At 52.4% G+C, this 15739-nt stretch overlaps 1 protein-coding gene across 1 annotated transcript; it reads left to right on the forward strand.

Moving 5' to 3' along the window:
- The first annotated feature begins 5787 nt into the window (after positions 1–5787).
- On the forward strand, positions 5788–13402 carry Ucp2 (uncoupling protein 2). The gene is made up of 8 exons (XM_048360597.1): positions 5788–5923; positions 6609–6768; positions 9366–9587; positions 9749–9959; positions 11052–11246; positions 11330–11431; positions 12538–12718; positions 13025–13402. The coding sequence occupies exons 3-8, from the start codon at positions 9462–9464 to the stop codon at positions 13137–13139; spliced, it is 930 nt and encodes a 309-aa protein (XP_048216554.1). The 5' UTR covers positions 5788–5923; positions 6609–6768; positions 9366–9461; the 3' UTR covers positions 13140–13402.
- Positions 13403–15739: the final 2337 nt, after the last annotated feature.

Here is a 15739-nt window from a genome sequence, read left to right on the forward strand (position 1 = left end):
TTGATGAGACTGGGGTTTGAACTCAGCACTTGAACTGGCTAGGCAGGTACTCTTCTACTTATCTACTCAACCAGTACTTTTTGTACTACTTGTTGTTTTTTAAATAGGGTCTTGCTTTTTGCTTGGGCCAGACTGGACGATGATTCTTTTGTGTATATTTCCCTTATAGCTGTGATAATAGGTATGTGCCACTCTGCCCAGCTTTGATTGCTTGAAATGGAGTCTTGTGGATGTTTTCTCCAGGCTAGCCTTGAACCATGATCCTCTCATTCTCTGCCTCCTGTGTAACTAGGATTATAGGCACCAACACCTCAGCTAGCCAGGATTTTCTTCTCTCTCTTTAGGCTTCCTCTTTGTCAGTATTGGATCTGATCTTGTCCCATTAGCCCACACTTCCTCCCATTTTCTGTTCTCTCTCTCTGTGTTCTGTTAGGGGTTTGGCTCCTGCATCTGCAAAAGACAGAATCAAACTAGTGACTTACTTCCAAGCTTAAGAGTGTGCTTCTTTCAAATTGATAAGGGCACCTACAATGCCAGTGTATTTTCCAGCTTCTCAGCAGCCTGGTGTAGTCCTGATAATAGAATGAGCTCCAAACCTCACCTTCGCCCACCTTTCCAGCAGCCTCGCCGCAGGGACTCCCTGCGTCTCAGCGTTTCCCAGAAAAGTGGCAGTGACATTCCTCACCTCACTAGTACCTCGCTATACACGAAATCTCATTGATCAGAAACAACTCCTACGCAGGAGGCTGAGCTCTGAGGGTCATGGTTCAAAGCCAGACTGCACAGGAAAGTCCCTGAGACTATTATTTCCAAATAATCACCAAAAAGCTGGAAGTAGAGCTGTGGCTTAAGTGGTAGAGAGCCAGTCTTGAGCAAAACAGCTCAGGCTCTGAGTTCAAGCCCTAGTACTTACACACACACACACACACACACACACACACACACACACACCTTTTCTTCTTTCTCCTTTCCCCACCCCCAAAAAATTTATGCATTAGAAGATTGTTTTCAGACCAAAACACTGTGATAAACCTCCCACAATAATCTCACATAAATTGAGTCATAAGTTACAATCAAATAAATTTCAAGATAACTGAATAATTTAAAAGATTTATTTATTTTGTATATTCTTGCATGCTAGGTATACACTCTGCCATAAGTCACACTCCTTGCATGCGTGTGTGTATATGTGTGTGTGTGTGTGTGTGTGTCATTCTGGGGTTTGAACTCAGGGCCTGTGATTGGTAGGAAGGTACTCTACTACTTGAGCTATGCCTCTTTTGTTTTAGGGTCTCACTTTTTTGCCTAGTCAGTCGTAGACTCTACATTTCACCCTCCACCCCCACCCCCACCCCCAGGTAGAATTATGTAACATTCCCAATTGTTTTTGGTAATGGTGGTAATGGGTTGTTGTTGTTTTTTTAAATTGCCAGTCCTGGGGCTTGAACTCAGGGCTTGGGCAATGTCCCTCAGCTTCTTTTGCTCAAGGCTAGCACTCTACTACTTGCATCACATCGCCACTTCTGGCCTTTTCTGTGTATGTGGTGCTAAGGAATCAAATCCAGGGCTTCATGCATGCTAGGCAAGCCCTCTACCACTAAGTTACATTCCTAGTCCTGTGTTGTTTTTTTTTTTTTTTTTTTTTTTTTTTTTTTTTTTTTTTTGCCAGTCCTGGGCCTTGGACTCAGGGCCTGAGCACTGTCCCTGGCTTCTTTTTGCTCAAGGCTAGCACTCTGCCACTTGAGCCACAGCGCCGCTTCTGGCCATTTTCTGTATATGTGGTGCTGGGGAATCGAACCTAGGGCCTCGTGTATCCGAGGCAGGCACTCTTGCCACTAGGCTATATCCCCAGCCCTGTGTTGTTGTTTTTTTAATCAATTGATTTAGGGCCTTTTGAACTTTTCCCCCCTGGGCTAACCTTGAACCAAGACACTCTGGATCTCCACCTTTCAAGTAGCTAGGATTATAGCAAGCGCCATCAGTGTCTAGCTATATTTTGTTTTTGAGATAAGGTCTTACATGTTTTGCTCAAAGGTTTTCTTGAATTATTGGCTTTGTCAGTATGTCAAATGTTAAATAACTCCAATTACTTTTCAAACTTCTCAAGTTAGCTTCTTGGGAAATTTGTCCCATGTTCAAGGCCAACCTGGGCTACATTAGTGAGACTCTATCCCCCCAAAAATGAACTTCATATCATTGAAAAAACTATGATCACCAAATTCTCCTGATCTCTTTTTTTTTTTTTTTTTTTTGGCCAGTCCTGGGCCTTGGACTCAGGGTCTGAGCACTGTCCCTGGCTTCCTTTTGCTCAAGGCTAGCACTCTGCCACTTGAGCCACAGCGCCACTTCTGGCCATTTTCTGTATATGTGGTGCTGGGGAATCGAACCCAGGGCCTCATGTATACGAGGCAAGCTCTCTCACCACTAGGCCATATCCCCAGCCCCTGATCTCTTTTTTATAAAAACTTTTTTTTTTGTCTTTTCTATTTTGGTAGTTGGGATCAAACCCAGGATGTTGCGCTTGCTAGGCAAGCGCTTTGCCACTGAGCTCCATCCCAGCCCTCCTAATCTCTTTTAAAAAATGCAATTAGATGTTTCATTGAGTAGAATTAATAGAGCCAGTTCACTCAATATATTTAACAGAAATGATCAGAGCCATTGGAAATGTTTAATTTTTCATTTTTATCACCTTGTTTTCAAATTTCTTTATATTTTATTTTACATATTTTTAAATTATCTTGAAGTAGTTGTGCAAAGGATGTGCCATTCAACAAAGCAGTTTATGAATACAATGCATCTTGATCAGTGTTACCCCCTTTGACATTCTCACGCCCCTTCAACCCACCCCTTCCCCTACTTGTTTTAATTTTGTAGTATGTACAATGAATTCTTCACTGTGCTTTTATGGTTTCAGTATTTCGTACATAATTTATATGTAAAGGTTTTGAAGTTCTAAAACTAAGTATAAAGCATTACTTTCTGGTATGACAAAATGATACGTTGTATGGGACCTTGTCAATTTGATTATTGGCACATACAATGTGTTTACAGATAAATAACTATGTATACAATTAAATCAGATGTAAAACAACTTTTCTTTGTGCTTATCTGTACCCATAAATTCTCCAAATACTCCTAAAACAACTTATAACATGGGCAAGCTGCTTGCTTAAGCACTGCTCTGATTTTCCTGGTGCCACAAAAGTATTTAATTTTTATATTACAAAGATGATGTACAGAGGGGTTACAGTTACATAAGTGAGGTAAAGAGGACATATTTTTTGGACAATGTCACCCCTTCCCTTGCTCTCTCCCAGTGTTTTCCTCCCATCCCCACCCACAAGTTATATAGTTCATTTTGAACCTAGTGTCCAGTGAGTACTATTGCTTCCTTTGTTCGCTCTTTTCCCCTCCATTTCTGGGCCTCCTGTTGTACTCCCAAAGACATATAAATGAACAGACAAGACAAAAAGAAAACAAAAACAGCCAAAAAGAAAAACTCTTGTTTCTGTTTGCATTTCAATAAATATTTTGTAGGATCAGATGCACATAAGCATTGTGCCTTCGTGTTCCTCTCCTAGCGTAGTCTCCTATGGTCTCACTGTGTGTGAATGCCTACAGACCTGTATGATTGATCATGTTCCGGTGTAGTATACAGCTAGGTAAAGTTTAGATCTAGCTTCTGCATAAGAGCGAAAACATGTGCTATTTTTCTCTCTGAGCTTGGCTTACCTCACTTATGGCAAGTCTGTTTCCCTGCAAATGACATAATATTCTAATGGCTGTGTAAAATTCCATTGTATATAGGTACCATAGTCAACAAAAATATATTTTTAAACTTTATTTTTGTCAGTCCTGGGGCTTGAACTCAGGATCTGAGCACTGCCCTTGACTTCTTTTTGCTTAAGGCTAGTGCTCTTACCTCTTGAGCCACAGAGCCTACTTTCAGCTTTTTCTGTTGATGTGGTGCTGAGGAATCAAACCCAGGGCTTCATGCATGCTAGTCAAGCACTCTACTGCTAAGCCACATTCCCAGCCACAAAAATATATTTTAACAAGATTTCTTCTTTTAAAATCCATGATTAGGGCCAGGTACAGGTAGCTCGCACCTCTAATCCTAGCTTCTCAGGAGGCTGAGATCTTGAAGACCTCTTGAAAGCCAGCTCAGGCAGAAAAGCCAATGAGACAGGTATCTCCAGTGAACAAGCTTTGCCAGACTGTAAGTGTGGCTCAAGTAGAATGAGTGTCAGCCTTGAGCGGTGGAGCAACAAGGGAGAACACAAAGTGTAGAGCCAAAGTGAAGGACCAGAGTACCTCCATATTGTACTAAGTCCCCATTCTGTACCTGACTGACCTTACCGTAAGTCCTACCCCCCACCCCTCACCTCCCGGTAAAGACCATATCTAATTGTGAGTGGGATTTCCAGTAATTGTGAGAGGGATTTCCAATATCTAATCAAAACCCTGCAGCTGTGCACACATCCCCCGTTGCTACACCCCTATGGCTTAACCAATCAATTTTAAACGCGTTGGTCCCTTGATCTGACCAATGACCCTTTCCAGATTCCTCCCCGCCACCAAATACGCCAAACATGCTTTAGAATTATTTTATAATTTTCCCGTGGTGTGTGTTGATTTGTTAAAAGATGCTATGAAGTATGCTAAGTCCCTGCCTTCCCCAAAGAATGTAGAAAACAGCTGGAAGCCCGAGGCTCAGGGCCTCTTAGCATCTACCAGTGTGCTGAGTGCATGGAGGACCGAGCAGCGCCCTTTTTGCTGCTTGCATTGGTCTTGGTCTCTGGTGGTCTCTTGGGGGATCCGAACTCGAGGATTTCAAAATCAATCTCATGGCTTTGGACTGGCGATCTCACCTGTATGGAACTCTCTCCTCCCGTGAAAATAAGCTGCATGCCGGCCGGCCTCGCGCAGTCACCGCCACCTCCACCCGAGCCGAGCCCGGGCCTGGAGTTCGCCCCGCCGCCCTGGCCACCGCCCGGGCCCCAGGACTGCACCCCGCACCCCCGGCGACGGCGTCCCTGGGGCCCGGGCGGTGTCACACGTGGTGGGGGGGGGGGGAGAAAGGCCACGGCTTCCTGATCTCGGGGCGCTTACACTGTAAGTGGGGACACACGCCCCACGCCCCCCCCCCCAATCCTCGACATCAGTCCTGTGCCAAACACGGATGAGAGCGGAGGACGAGAACACAGGGTGCCAGGAGTGGGGACAGGGCTCCCGTTCCCCGGGGTCACCCCCAGGAGGCCAAGCCGGGGTCCCGGTCCTCCTCGGCCCGGGCTGGCTTCCGCCCTGTGCCCTCTCGGGGCGCCGTCCGGCCGGTGCACGGAGGCGGGCGGCCACGCTCGGTGCCTCCGCCCCACCCTCGCCTCCCGTCCCCCCGGGGTCCCCCCCCCCCAGGACAAAGCGGGTGAGGCAGGGCAGGGGGCGGGGGCCCCGAGCGGCCGCGGACCGCAGCCCCGAGGAGGCCCGGCCCCGCCCCGCGGGAGCCCGCGCTCACCCGGCCACCGTGGCAGGGAGCCCGGGGCGCAGGAGTGCCATCCGGGCGACATTCTGCCCATCCTCGCCTGGAGGATGGTGGGCCTGGGTGTGGGGGGGGGTGGGGACGGGGGGAAGGTGACCCTCGAGGTGGGCAGAGGGGTCAGTGCGGAAAAGTTAGCGGAGGAAGGCGCGGCCAGTGCGCAGGCGCAGCGGGCGGGCCCCGCCCCGCCCACCGAGGCCACGCCCCCCACTCGGGCCACGCCCCCACCCGCAGGCCACGCCTCCCGAGGACTGCGTTCCGCCTCTGCCGGCTCCGACGCCACTCCAAGTCCCGCCCGTGGTGCCAGCGGATCCAGTGCCGTCCGCGCCACCTTCCCGCGCGTCCGCCGGCTGACAGCTGCTAGCACTCGAGTGTTCTCCCTGCGGTCCGGTGAGCCCGCGCCACACCTGCTCCACACCCGCTATCCACCCTCCTCCCCCCGCCCGCTGGCTGCAGGGACCCCAGCGCTTCGGCCTCTTCTTAATGTCTCTCCTCCGACCCTTGCGCCCACTCCCTCGCGTTCCTTCCCACCCGCGTGTACGTGGTGGCTGCGATGGGCCCTTTTGCTCCTCTTGGCCTGCCTCGGGTGGGGGCTTCCTGGGCGTCCGAGATGAGCAAAAGGAGCCTACCCACGTGGTGGCCCCAGGGCCATGTGCCCTAATGCCCCTCCCGAGGCTCTTGCTTCCCCGAGGAGATGGTGAGGAGCTGCTCCATCTGCCCGGCCTGCATCCAGCCCCACCAGCCTCCTCACAGCCCCAAGTCGGGGGTGGGGTGGGTGGAGGGCCCCCCCAACTCCGGCGGGGTCTGGCCCTTGATACCTAGGCACCACTTGCACTCAGCAGTCCGCTGAGGAGGATGCTTATGTAGAGGACCATCAGAAAATGCCTGGAGGGAGCCAAAGTGTGCTATTAAGTGGACTGGAGAGGAAAGACTCCGGAGTTCACACACACACACACACACACACACTTTGGCTGCTTAGAGTGACAGCAGGATTGTGTGTCCTTTCCTTGCTGGTGTGTGGTCCTTCATGGTAGATTCTCTTTTATAAACTCTGCTCCTTTGTTTTTGCCCACAGAACACATAGTATGATCTTTAGGTGTTTCGTCTCCTGGCCTTCATTTTCTATGGAAAATCAAGGGGACCGGGCTATGACAGCCACTGGCAATTTTGAAGAAAGGGACGCTTTTAGAGAAGCTTGATCTTGGAGGCCTCGGTGTGAGACCTCAGAAAGCCAGGTAAGAGTCGGGACTGAGGGAATCTGGGCTCCTCCCACCCCTCAGAGCTGATGAAAACAGCTCCCCAGTTCACCAAGCACTTTCATCACTTCTGGTCTCCTTCTGACAACCCTCTGGTCTCTGTTGTATACTGGAGGAATCTGGGGCCCAAATGGGACATTGATTGGTTCCAGGTCACACTGGAAATGAGCAACAGACCTAGGATAGGCACCTATGGTTCTAACTTAATATGGTTGACTCCAGCTTTTGGCTCTCCCTGGAACTGAGATGAGTACTTCTTGAGCTCTGAAATTGGTTATTTTCCTGGGACTATAAAATATGATTAACTTTCTAGGCTTGTCTTAAGCATGGATGACCTTTGTCCCCATAACCACCCCTCTGAAGGACCTGACATTAGACAACCCCAAGGCAGCTGAACCTTTGTCCTCTTGTCTTTGTGAGCAGCAGCGGGGGTCTCAGAATTCTCTGACCTTTTCACTCAACCTGGCTCAAGTTCAGGCATGGGATAGACTGAAGCCACTATGTCTCTGATATCTAGAGAAGAGATGCTAGTTGCCTGAATTCAGCGGCATAAAGAAACTTCCCTTGCGAAAGGTACTGTCTGCACCTGGTTCTGAGAAAACAGCAGGAAAGAATTGAGGAGTTGGGCAAGAGTACAAAACAAACAGTCTTAGCTTTGGAGTCTGCGGACGTGGCTGTAAGTTCCCTGATCTAACACGGAAGTGAGGACAGTGCCTCGGAGGGCTTTGGTGAGGCCCGCCCCTGGGCAGTGGGGTGAGGCGACCTGTGGAGCTCCTCATGGAGGAAGGGGTGTCAGGGTGGGAGCCAGGGAGTGTGGGAGCATCTTTACCCACCATTCTGCCATCTAAGCACCAGTTTCACCAAGCCTCATGGGGGCCAGGCTCAGGGAAATGTGAGCCGTTGCCATGGTGAGTTGATCTTGATGGCCTGTTTGCCCCCAGAGACAGAGGTGGGAGGGAGGTGGGAGGGTGGGGGGGTTCCCAGGAGGAAGAAGCAGGGGTGAGCTGTTTGTTTCCATGGTTCTCTGTGTTCACGTGTAGCTCCTCCCACATCCTCCCTCCCCCAGCCAGTGTTTTCCTCTTGAGCCCCAGCAACAGCCCCAGCTAATCAACTGGGCCCCAAGCAGCAGCTCCTGTGAAATCAGAGAAGTGATCTCAGGGCAAGTGGAAGCGGCTCACCCTCCTCCACTGGCTCACCCTCCTCCACTGGGTGCTGTGCTCGCTTCCTCCTGAGGCGATGGAGGAGGGTGCTCCGACTCAGACACCAAATGGAGTCTTTGGGCCTCATGTGGGGGTGCACGCCTCTAAGCGTGGAAATGGAGGCAGGGGGATCTAAGGTTAGAAGTCAGCTTGGGCTTCATGGGGAGAGCCTGTCAAACAAACAGACCCCAAAGCAGAGCAAAATGAAACTTTAGGTGTTCTGTTTCTTCATTGCTCTGACTTGTACCTTCCATCTCTATTTCTTTTCTTTTTTTTTTTTTTTGCAGTCCTGAGCCCTGGACTCAGGGCCTGAGCACTGTCTCTGGCTTCTTTTTGTTCAAGGCTAGCACTCTGCCACTTGAGCCACAGCGCCACCTCTGGCCGTTTTCTTTATATGTGGTGCTGGGGAATAGAACCCAGGGCTTCATGTATACGAGGCAAGCACTCTTGCCACTAGGCCATATTCCCAGCCTCCCATCCCTATTTCTTATAAGTACCGTGCGCTAACCGATTGCGCTACTGGAGCTCCTCCCCATCTCTATTTCTAAAAATAGAAAAAGATGCAGATACCCAGGTAACTGGCCTCCTGATAGGCACAAGGAGCTCAGCGTTTGGTGCTTACTCTCAGCCCTAAGCCTCACCCTACATCCATTATTTCCTTATCTAAGATGCTTTCTGATCCCCCTTTCCTTACTCGTCTCCCAGTGGAGTCTGATGCTTCCTCCTCTGTATTTTGAGATGGCTGCAATGCAGCTACAATCACCTGCCCACCCACCCCTGTGCCTGACAGTAAGCCCCCTCAAAGGTAGATAGTGTCCCCTGTTAGCCAGTGTATCAATGCCCAGCAGAGCAGACTTGAAATGATGATGACGGGGCTGAGTTGCGTGGGGGCTGGGAAGGGATTAGGTTAGTCATACATTGTCCCTTTCTTTTCTCTTCAGTAATTCCAGATCCATCGGACTGTTTCCTGCTTAGAAACCCCAGAAAGCCTGCAGGTCTTTGCCTGTTCAGCCTTGGTCTGGCAGAACTTTGCCCACTTCCGCCAGCCTTCTGGATAGATGTGCAAGGCAGGAACCTGGGCCTCCTCAGTGTGATCTGTGCCACGGTGGGCCAGGGGCTGCACAGGCGGGGCAGCACTAAGATCTCCCTGATCCCCACCTGTTACAGGGACCCCCAGAAAGCCCTTCACAAGAGCAGGACCTCAGTGGAACTAGTTCTCCAGCACCTTCTCACGTCCCTCTTCAGTTCTCTTCTATTTTCCCCGCAGGGCCCACTGAGTCCTGCCTAAGGACTTGGTGCTGTCAGGAAAAGCAGGTGGTGCTGGGGGGGACACCTGGGGCGCTTTTGTTGATGGGGGACTCTCTTCTTTTGCCTTAGATTCTGGCAGAGTTCCTCTATCTCGTCTTGCTGATTGAAGGCATCCCCTTCTCCAGTTCTTCTCCATCTCCTGGGAGGTAGAAGGAAATCCGAATCATGGTTGGGTTCAAGGCCACAGACATGCCCCCTACTGCCACTGTGAAGTTCCTGGGGGCTGGCACGGCCGCCTGCGTGGCAGACCTCATCACCTTTCCTCTGGATACCGCCAAAGTCCGGCTGCAGGTGAGGACGAAGCCCAGGGTCCTGATGGATCCCCGCATCTGGCTCCCTCCCCAGGAACCGAGCGCCCCAGGGTCAGGTGGGGGTGATTTGCGCATGGGAATGGCAGGAGGCTGATAGAGCGACCTACCTAGCCTCATAGCCGTGCCGTTTTGGTCTGGCAGATCCAAGGAGAAAGTCAGGGGGCCGTGCGCGCCGTGGCCAGCACCCAGTACCGCGGCGTGCTGGGCACCGTGCTGACCATGGTGCGCACCGAGGGCCCGCGCAGCCTCTACAGCGGGCTGGTGGCCGGCCTGCAGCGCCAGATGAGCTTCGCCTCCATCCGCATCGGCCTCTACGACTCCGTCAAGCAGTTCTACACCAAGGGCTCTGAGCGTGAGTGTGGACGGGACATGGGCACCTGGGCCTGGACTGAGGCTGTAGCCTTTTTCTTGATGGACCATTTGGCTGAATAGCTTAGCTCCCTTAGGTCCCAAGATCCTTAGGAGGATGAGGGCAATGGAGCACTGGAAAGGACGCAATTCACCTAATCTGAGCACCAGAGCTGTGCCGGGCTCTGAGCAGGGCATCCTCCCCTGGCAGTTCTCACAAGGGCCTTGGGAGTGGTGGGTGACACCATCCCTGTGTCACCCAGACATTGAAGTGAAGGAGAGGCTTGGCCAAGGGCATAATCGGGAGGCCCAAATCACACTCGGGACTCTTGTGTCTAAGGCTGGTGTTCTCTTTCTTGCTTTTTTGCTTTTTTTGTTGTTGATGGTCCTGGGGCTTGAACTCGGGGCCTGGGCACTGTCCTTGAGCTCTTTAGCTCCAGGTTAGTGCTCTACCACTTTGAGCCACAGCACTACTTCCCGTTTTCTGGTGGTTATTTGGAGATAAGAGTCTCACAGACTTTCCTGCGGGGCAGGCTTTGAACCTCAGTCCTCAGATCTCAGCTTCCTGCGGAGTTAGGATTGCAGGTGTGAGCCACCAGCGGCCCGTCTCTTTCTTAGCATGCCTGAAAGTTTTCCAGTCTTGGGAGTCCCAATTCACCAGAAAGCTGTTTCTCTTAGCCTTGGATTTGTTAAACAAAGCATTTCTTAGCTCTTAAACAGATTAAGTGAATGTTTTAGGAGTGATACTGTCTGATGAGAGGATTTGTTGTTGTTGTTTGGTGCTGATACTGGGGCTTGAACTCAGGGCCTGAGTTTTTCACTCAAGGCTAGCACTCTACCACTCGAGCCATGCCTCCACTTCCAGCTTTTTGCTGGTTAATTGGAGACAAGAGTCTGAGGAATGGCTTCGATTTGTGAGCCTTACCTCTTAGCCTCTGAGCAGCTAGGATTACAGGCGCGAGTCACCAGCACCCAGGTGATGCAAGGATATGTTAGAGCGATGGCTGGTCTGCATCCTATTCCTGCAAGTGAGATGACAGTGACGTGGCAGTTTGCACGCAAGCCTAGCTGGCCACTGACTCCTGTGTGTCCACAGAAGCCGGCATCGGGAGCCGTCTCCTGGCAGGCAGCACCACAGGTGCCCTGGCGGTCGCCGTGGCCCAGCCCACCGATGTGGTGAAGGTCCGCTTCCAAGCTCAGGCCCGGGCTGGAGGCGGCCGGAGGTACCAAAGCACTCTTGATGCCTACAAGACCATTGCTCATGAGGAAGGGTTCCGGGGACTCTGGAAAGGTGGGTGCCACGTGTTCCCTACAAGCCCCTACCTTCCCCTCTCCTATGGCCTGACCTCACACAGACTCTCCCTCCGCCTGTAGGGACCTCTCCCAATGTTGCTCGCAACGCCATTGTCAACTGTGCTGAGCTGGTGACCTATGACCTCATCAAGGACACCCTCCTAAAGGCCAACCTCATGACCGGTGAGTTAAAGTTAAGGATGCAGGAAGGGTGGGGGCTAGTTGCCTGAGGACCACATCTTTCGACTATGCTGTTTGCCTTTGCTTAGAGTGAGATTGAGTCGGGCATGGTTCACATCTATCATCCTAGCAACTCAGGAGGCTGAGATCTGAAGATCACAGTTCAAAACCAGCCCAGGCAGGAACATCCATGAGACTCTTAACTCCAACTAACCACTAAAAAGCTAGAAATAGAGCTGTGGCTCAAGTGGCAGAGCATTAGCCTTGAGCAAAAAAAGCTTAAGAGACAGTGACCCTGAGAATTCAAGCCCTAGGACTGGCGCACGCGCACACACACGCACACACATTGACACACACACGGAAGTGCTAGAAAGCTCTCACTTTTACATATTAAGGAACACGTGCTGAATAGATGAAGAGAGACATTTAGGTCCTCGTGAGAGGTCCTGACTGGAGTTGCTCTTTTTCTTTCTTTTTTTTGTTTTGTTTGTTTTTGCCAGTCCTGGAGCTTGAACTCAGGGCCTGAGGACTGTCCCTGGCTTCTTTTTGCTCAAGGCTAGCACTCTGCCACTTGAGCCACAGCGCCACTTCTGGCCATTTTCTGTATATGTGGTGCTGGGGAATCAAACCAGGGCTTCATATACATGAGGCGAGCACTCTTGCCACTAGGCCATATTCCCAGCCCCCTCTTTCTTTTCTCTTTTTCCTTCCTTCCTCCCTCCCTCCCTCCCTCCCTCCCCCCTCCCCCCTCCCTCCCTCCCCCTCCCCCCTCCCCCCCCTTCCTTCCTTTCCTGTCCCAGGCTTGAACTCAAGGCATTATGCTTTTTCTCAGTTTTTTTGCTCAAGACTGAGGCTCTATCACTTGAGCCACAGCTCCACTTTTGTCCTTTTTTGTTGTTGTTAGTTGGAGATAAAAGTCTTAGGACTTTTCTACCCTAGCTAGCTTTGCACCTCAGCCCTCAGATCTCAGGATTACAGGCTCGTGAGCCACCAGCGCCTGGCAAGTCTCTGCCTCTTTGAGACAGGACTCTCTTAGCTACTTAGCAGTGTTTCTCCCGCCTGTGGGTGCGTGGGAAGCGCTGACCGCTCTGCCTGCTGCTTCCTGGCAGATGACCTTCCTTGCCACTTCACTTCCGCCTTTGGGGCGGGTTTCTGTACCACCGTCATCGCCTCCCCCGTCGATGTGGTCAAGACGAGATACATGAACTCTGCCTTGGGCCAGTACAGCAGCGCCGGCCACTGTGCCCTTACCATGCTCCAGAAGGAGGGGCCCCGAGCCTTCTATAAGGGGTGAGCTTCCCATCCCCCTCCCCCCAACTCCAGGCCTCCTGGTGGGGAGAATCACCCACAAGTGAGGAGATCCTTCCTAGAGGGACCGTCGTCCATTTTGTAGCTATTAAAACGGGGACTCCGTGCTAGGGGTTTAGCGTTAGCAAGTGTTAACGCCATAAACCCTGGGTTCGATCCCCAGGACCACACAAAGGAAGTGGGGGGGGGGGCTCAGAGGCAATTGTTGCTCCTAGCTGCACAGCCGTGAGACTCGACCTGTGGAGGAAGAGGGAGGTGCAGATGTCGCCTGTGTTTTGTCTCTTGCAGGTTCATGCCCTCCTTTCTCCGCCTGGGGTCCTGGAACGTGGTGATGTTCGTCACTTACGAGCAGCTGAAGCGAGCCCTCATGGCCGCCTGCGCTGCCCGCGAGGCGCCCTCTTGAGCCGCCGCCGCTGACCCGAAGCCTCTGGCTTTCAATTCCACTCCACCCAGGCCCTGCTCCCCACTTCCTCCTTCCCCTCCCTGTCTTCACCATATCCCACCCCCTCCGTCCCTCTCTCTTTCCCTCCCTCCCACACCTCTTGTTTGGCTCAGTGCTGGTGGAGGTGACCCCCATCCGACAGCCGGGAGACCTAAAGCCTCAGTCCTGACCCCCAAGCCCAGCCCAGCCAGCCTGCCCCCCATAAAGCCAGCTCAACCTCGGTGTCTCCTTGCTCTCTTAGCTGTTACCAGAGGTCTTGGTCCGTGGGCCCTTTGGCAGCTGATGGGCAGGGGAGAAGCCGCCCACCAGCCACCGCCAGCATCCATGTGGGTCTCCTCTGTTCCATTTTACAAATGGCAAACCCCCAAAGTCCTAGACCTAGTGAGAACACGGAAGGCTGCTTCCCCGGCCATGGCCCCTCAGTCACGAGCCGGCCCTGACTCAGCAAACACCAAGCCTCTGCCTGAGGGTGCTTCCTGTTGGGAGCCTCCCCCCATGGAGGGACCCCCCCCCCCCGCAAAATGATGAGAATAGGCCAGAGCATTGGCTATACATAGGGGTCTTAGCTGCTCTGTCCCTTTTCCTACCGTGTATGCCTAAAAGTAGATGGGCAGAGCTGCTTCTGTTTCCAGGATTGAGGGTCTGTGAGGTCCGTTAGAATTTTTATATATTTTTATTGATGACTCAGTGAGACAGGTCGTCTAGGGAAAAACTCACAATCAGCAGCCGAGAGAGGGCTGGGACTTCCTCCCGTTGCTAGATGCTCCCGGGGTGAGCAGTGAGTCTTTATCTGGCAGCCAGAGAGCCCAGACCACAGGACTTCCCTCCCTTTCCTCTCGGCCTAGAGCGGTTGGCCCCCCTGCCAGTTCCCCCCCCCCCCCGAGCCCATGGGTGGGAGTGGGAGGCTGCATCCTCTAGTCCTTGGGCGGGACATCCCAGGACTGCCCAGTGTACTTGCCAGTGTCTGAAAAACGCAGCTGAGACCTCAGTCTCCGTGAGGCTGCAAACCAGTGAGGCCGGCAGGCAGTCCAGCCCGGCCTCGCTGCCAGGCCCGAAGGGCGTTGGCATAAAGGGAGAGCTGGCCTCAGCCTTTCCCCATGAATCCTGAGGCAAGCTGTTAGCTGTTTTATACCAGAAGAGACGGGCTGTTGGCTTCCTGCCGGGGCAAGTAAACCGACCCGGGGAGGCTTGTTTACCTGCCTTTGTTAATCGGCAGCTGGCTTGTTTACCAGCCTTGGGTCCCAGGCATGGATGGACATGAGGCCACCTGAACTCATCACAGTTCTGGGAACATCCCTAGAATGAGGAGCTAAAGAGCTGGCAGGAATCTTTGGGGAATGCAAGCTTCAGAAACGCCCATCGAATGGGCGCACGACACTCCCTGCTGCTTTGCCCTGACCACTGCGGTTAAAGAAATTTCATGGAAGTTTGCTGTCAGGTCTGAGATCATCAGAGGCCACCAAGACGGAGCATCCGCTATAGAGGGGGGAGAGTCTAACAGGTGCACTTGACCGTGTACTCCAGCTTTTCCTAGAGCCTGGGCCCTGGAGTAGTCTGTCTCAACATTTTTCTGCCGCTGCCTTCATGGTGTTTAATAATGATGTTTGGTAATGACCATGGAAGCCGGGAGCAGGGGTGCAGCCCTGTGGTCCTAGCTACTTGAGAAGTGGGGGTGCGTGCCTCGTGAGCCATGCCCAGGAGTTTAGGGCCACGTAGCAATGTACTGTTTAAGAAGAAACAAATCCAGGCACCCATGACTCCCATTGGTCGTTCTAGCTCCTTAGGAAGCTGAGAACTGGATAATGGAGGTTCAAGGCCAATCCAAGCAGAAGAGTTTTGGAGCCCTTTTCTTTTCTTTTTTTTTTTTTTTGCCAGTCCTGGGACTTGGACTCAGGGCCTGAGCACTGTCCCTGGCTTCTTCCCGCTCAAGGCTAGCACTCTGCCACTTGAGCCACAGCGCCGCTTCTGGCCGTTTTCTGTATATGTGGTGCTGGGGAATCGAACCTAGGGCCTCGTGTATCCGAGGCAGGCACTCTTGCCGCTAGGCTATACCCCCAGCCCCTGGAGCCCTTTTCTTGACTTGTAACTGAATGCAGCAGTGAGCACCTCATGCCAAGCTACATGGAAGGCTGAGATTGGGAGGACCATGGTGCCAGGCCAGTCTAGCAGAAAAGTCTGAGAGACCCCATCACCACAGAGGAAAATTGAGCCGTACGTGATCCCATGACAAAGGGAAGCCTAAAAGTAGGTGGATCACAGCTCCAGCCTGGCCCTGGGCCTGAGTGAGAAGCAAGACCCTATCCTAAAAATAACCTGTGAAGCCGGGCACAGGGGGCTCACACCTGTAATCCTAGCTGCTCAGGAGGCTGAGAACTGAGGATCATGGTTCAAAGCCAGCCCTGGCAGGAAAGTCTGTGAGCCTCCAATTAACCACCAGAAAACCGGAAGTGGTGCTCAAGTGGTAGAGTGCTAGCCTTGAGCTGAAGAACTCAGGGACAGGGCCGAGGCCCAGAGTTCAAGACCCATGACCACCACCAACAACAACAAAAGTGAAAAAACAA

Source organism: Perognathus longimembris, chromosome 13 (genome assembly GCF_023159225.1).
Source record: "Perognathus longimembris pacificus isolate PPM17 chromosome 13, ASM2315922v1, whole genome shotgun sequence".
In the NCBI taxonomy this organism is placed as follows: domain Eukaryota; kingdom Metazoa; phylum Chordata; class Mammalia; order Rodentia; family Heteromyidae; genus Perognathus; species Perognathus longimembris.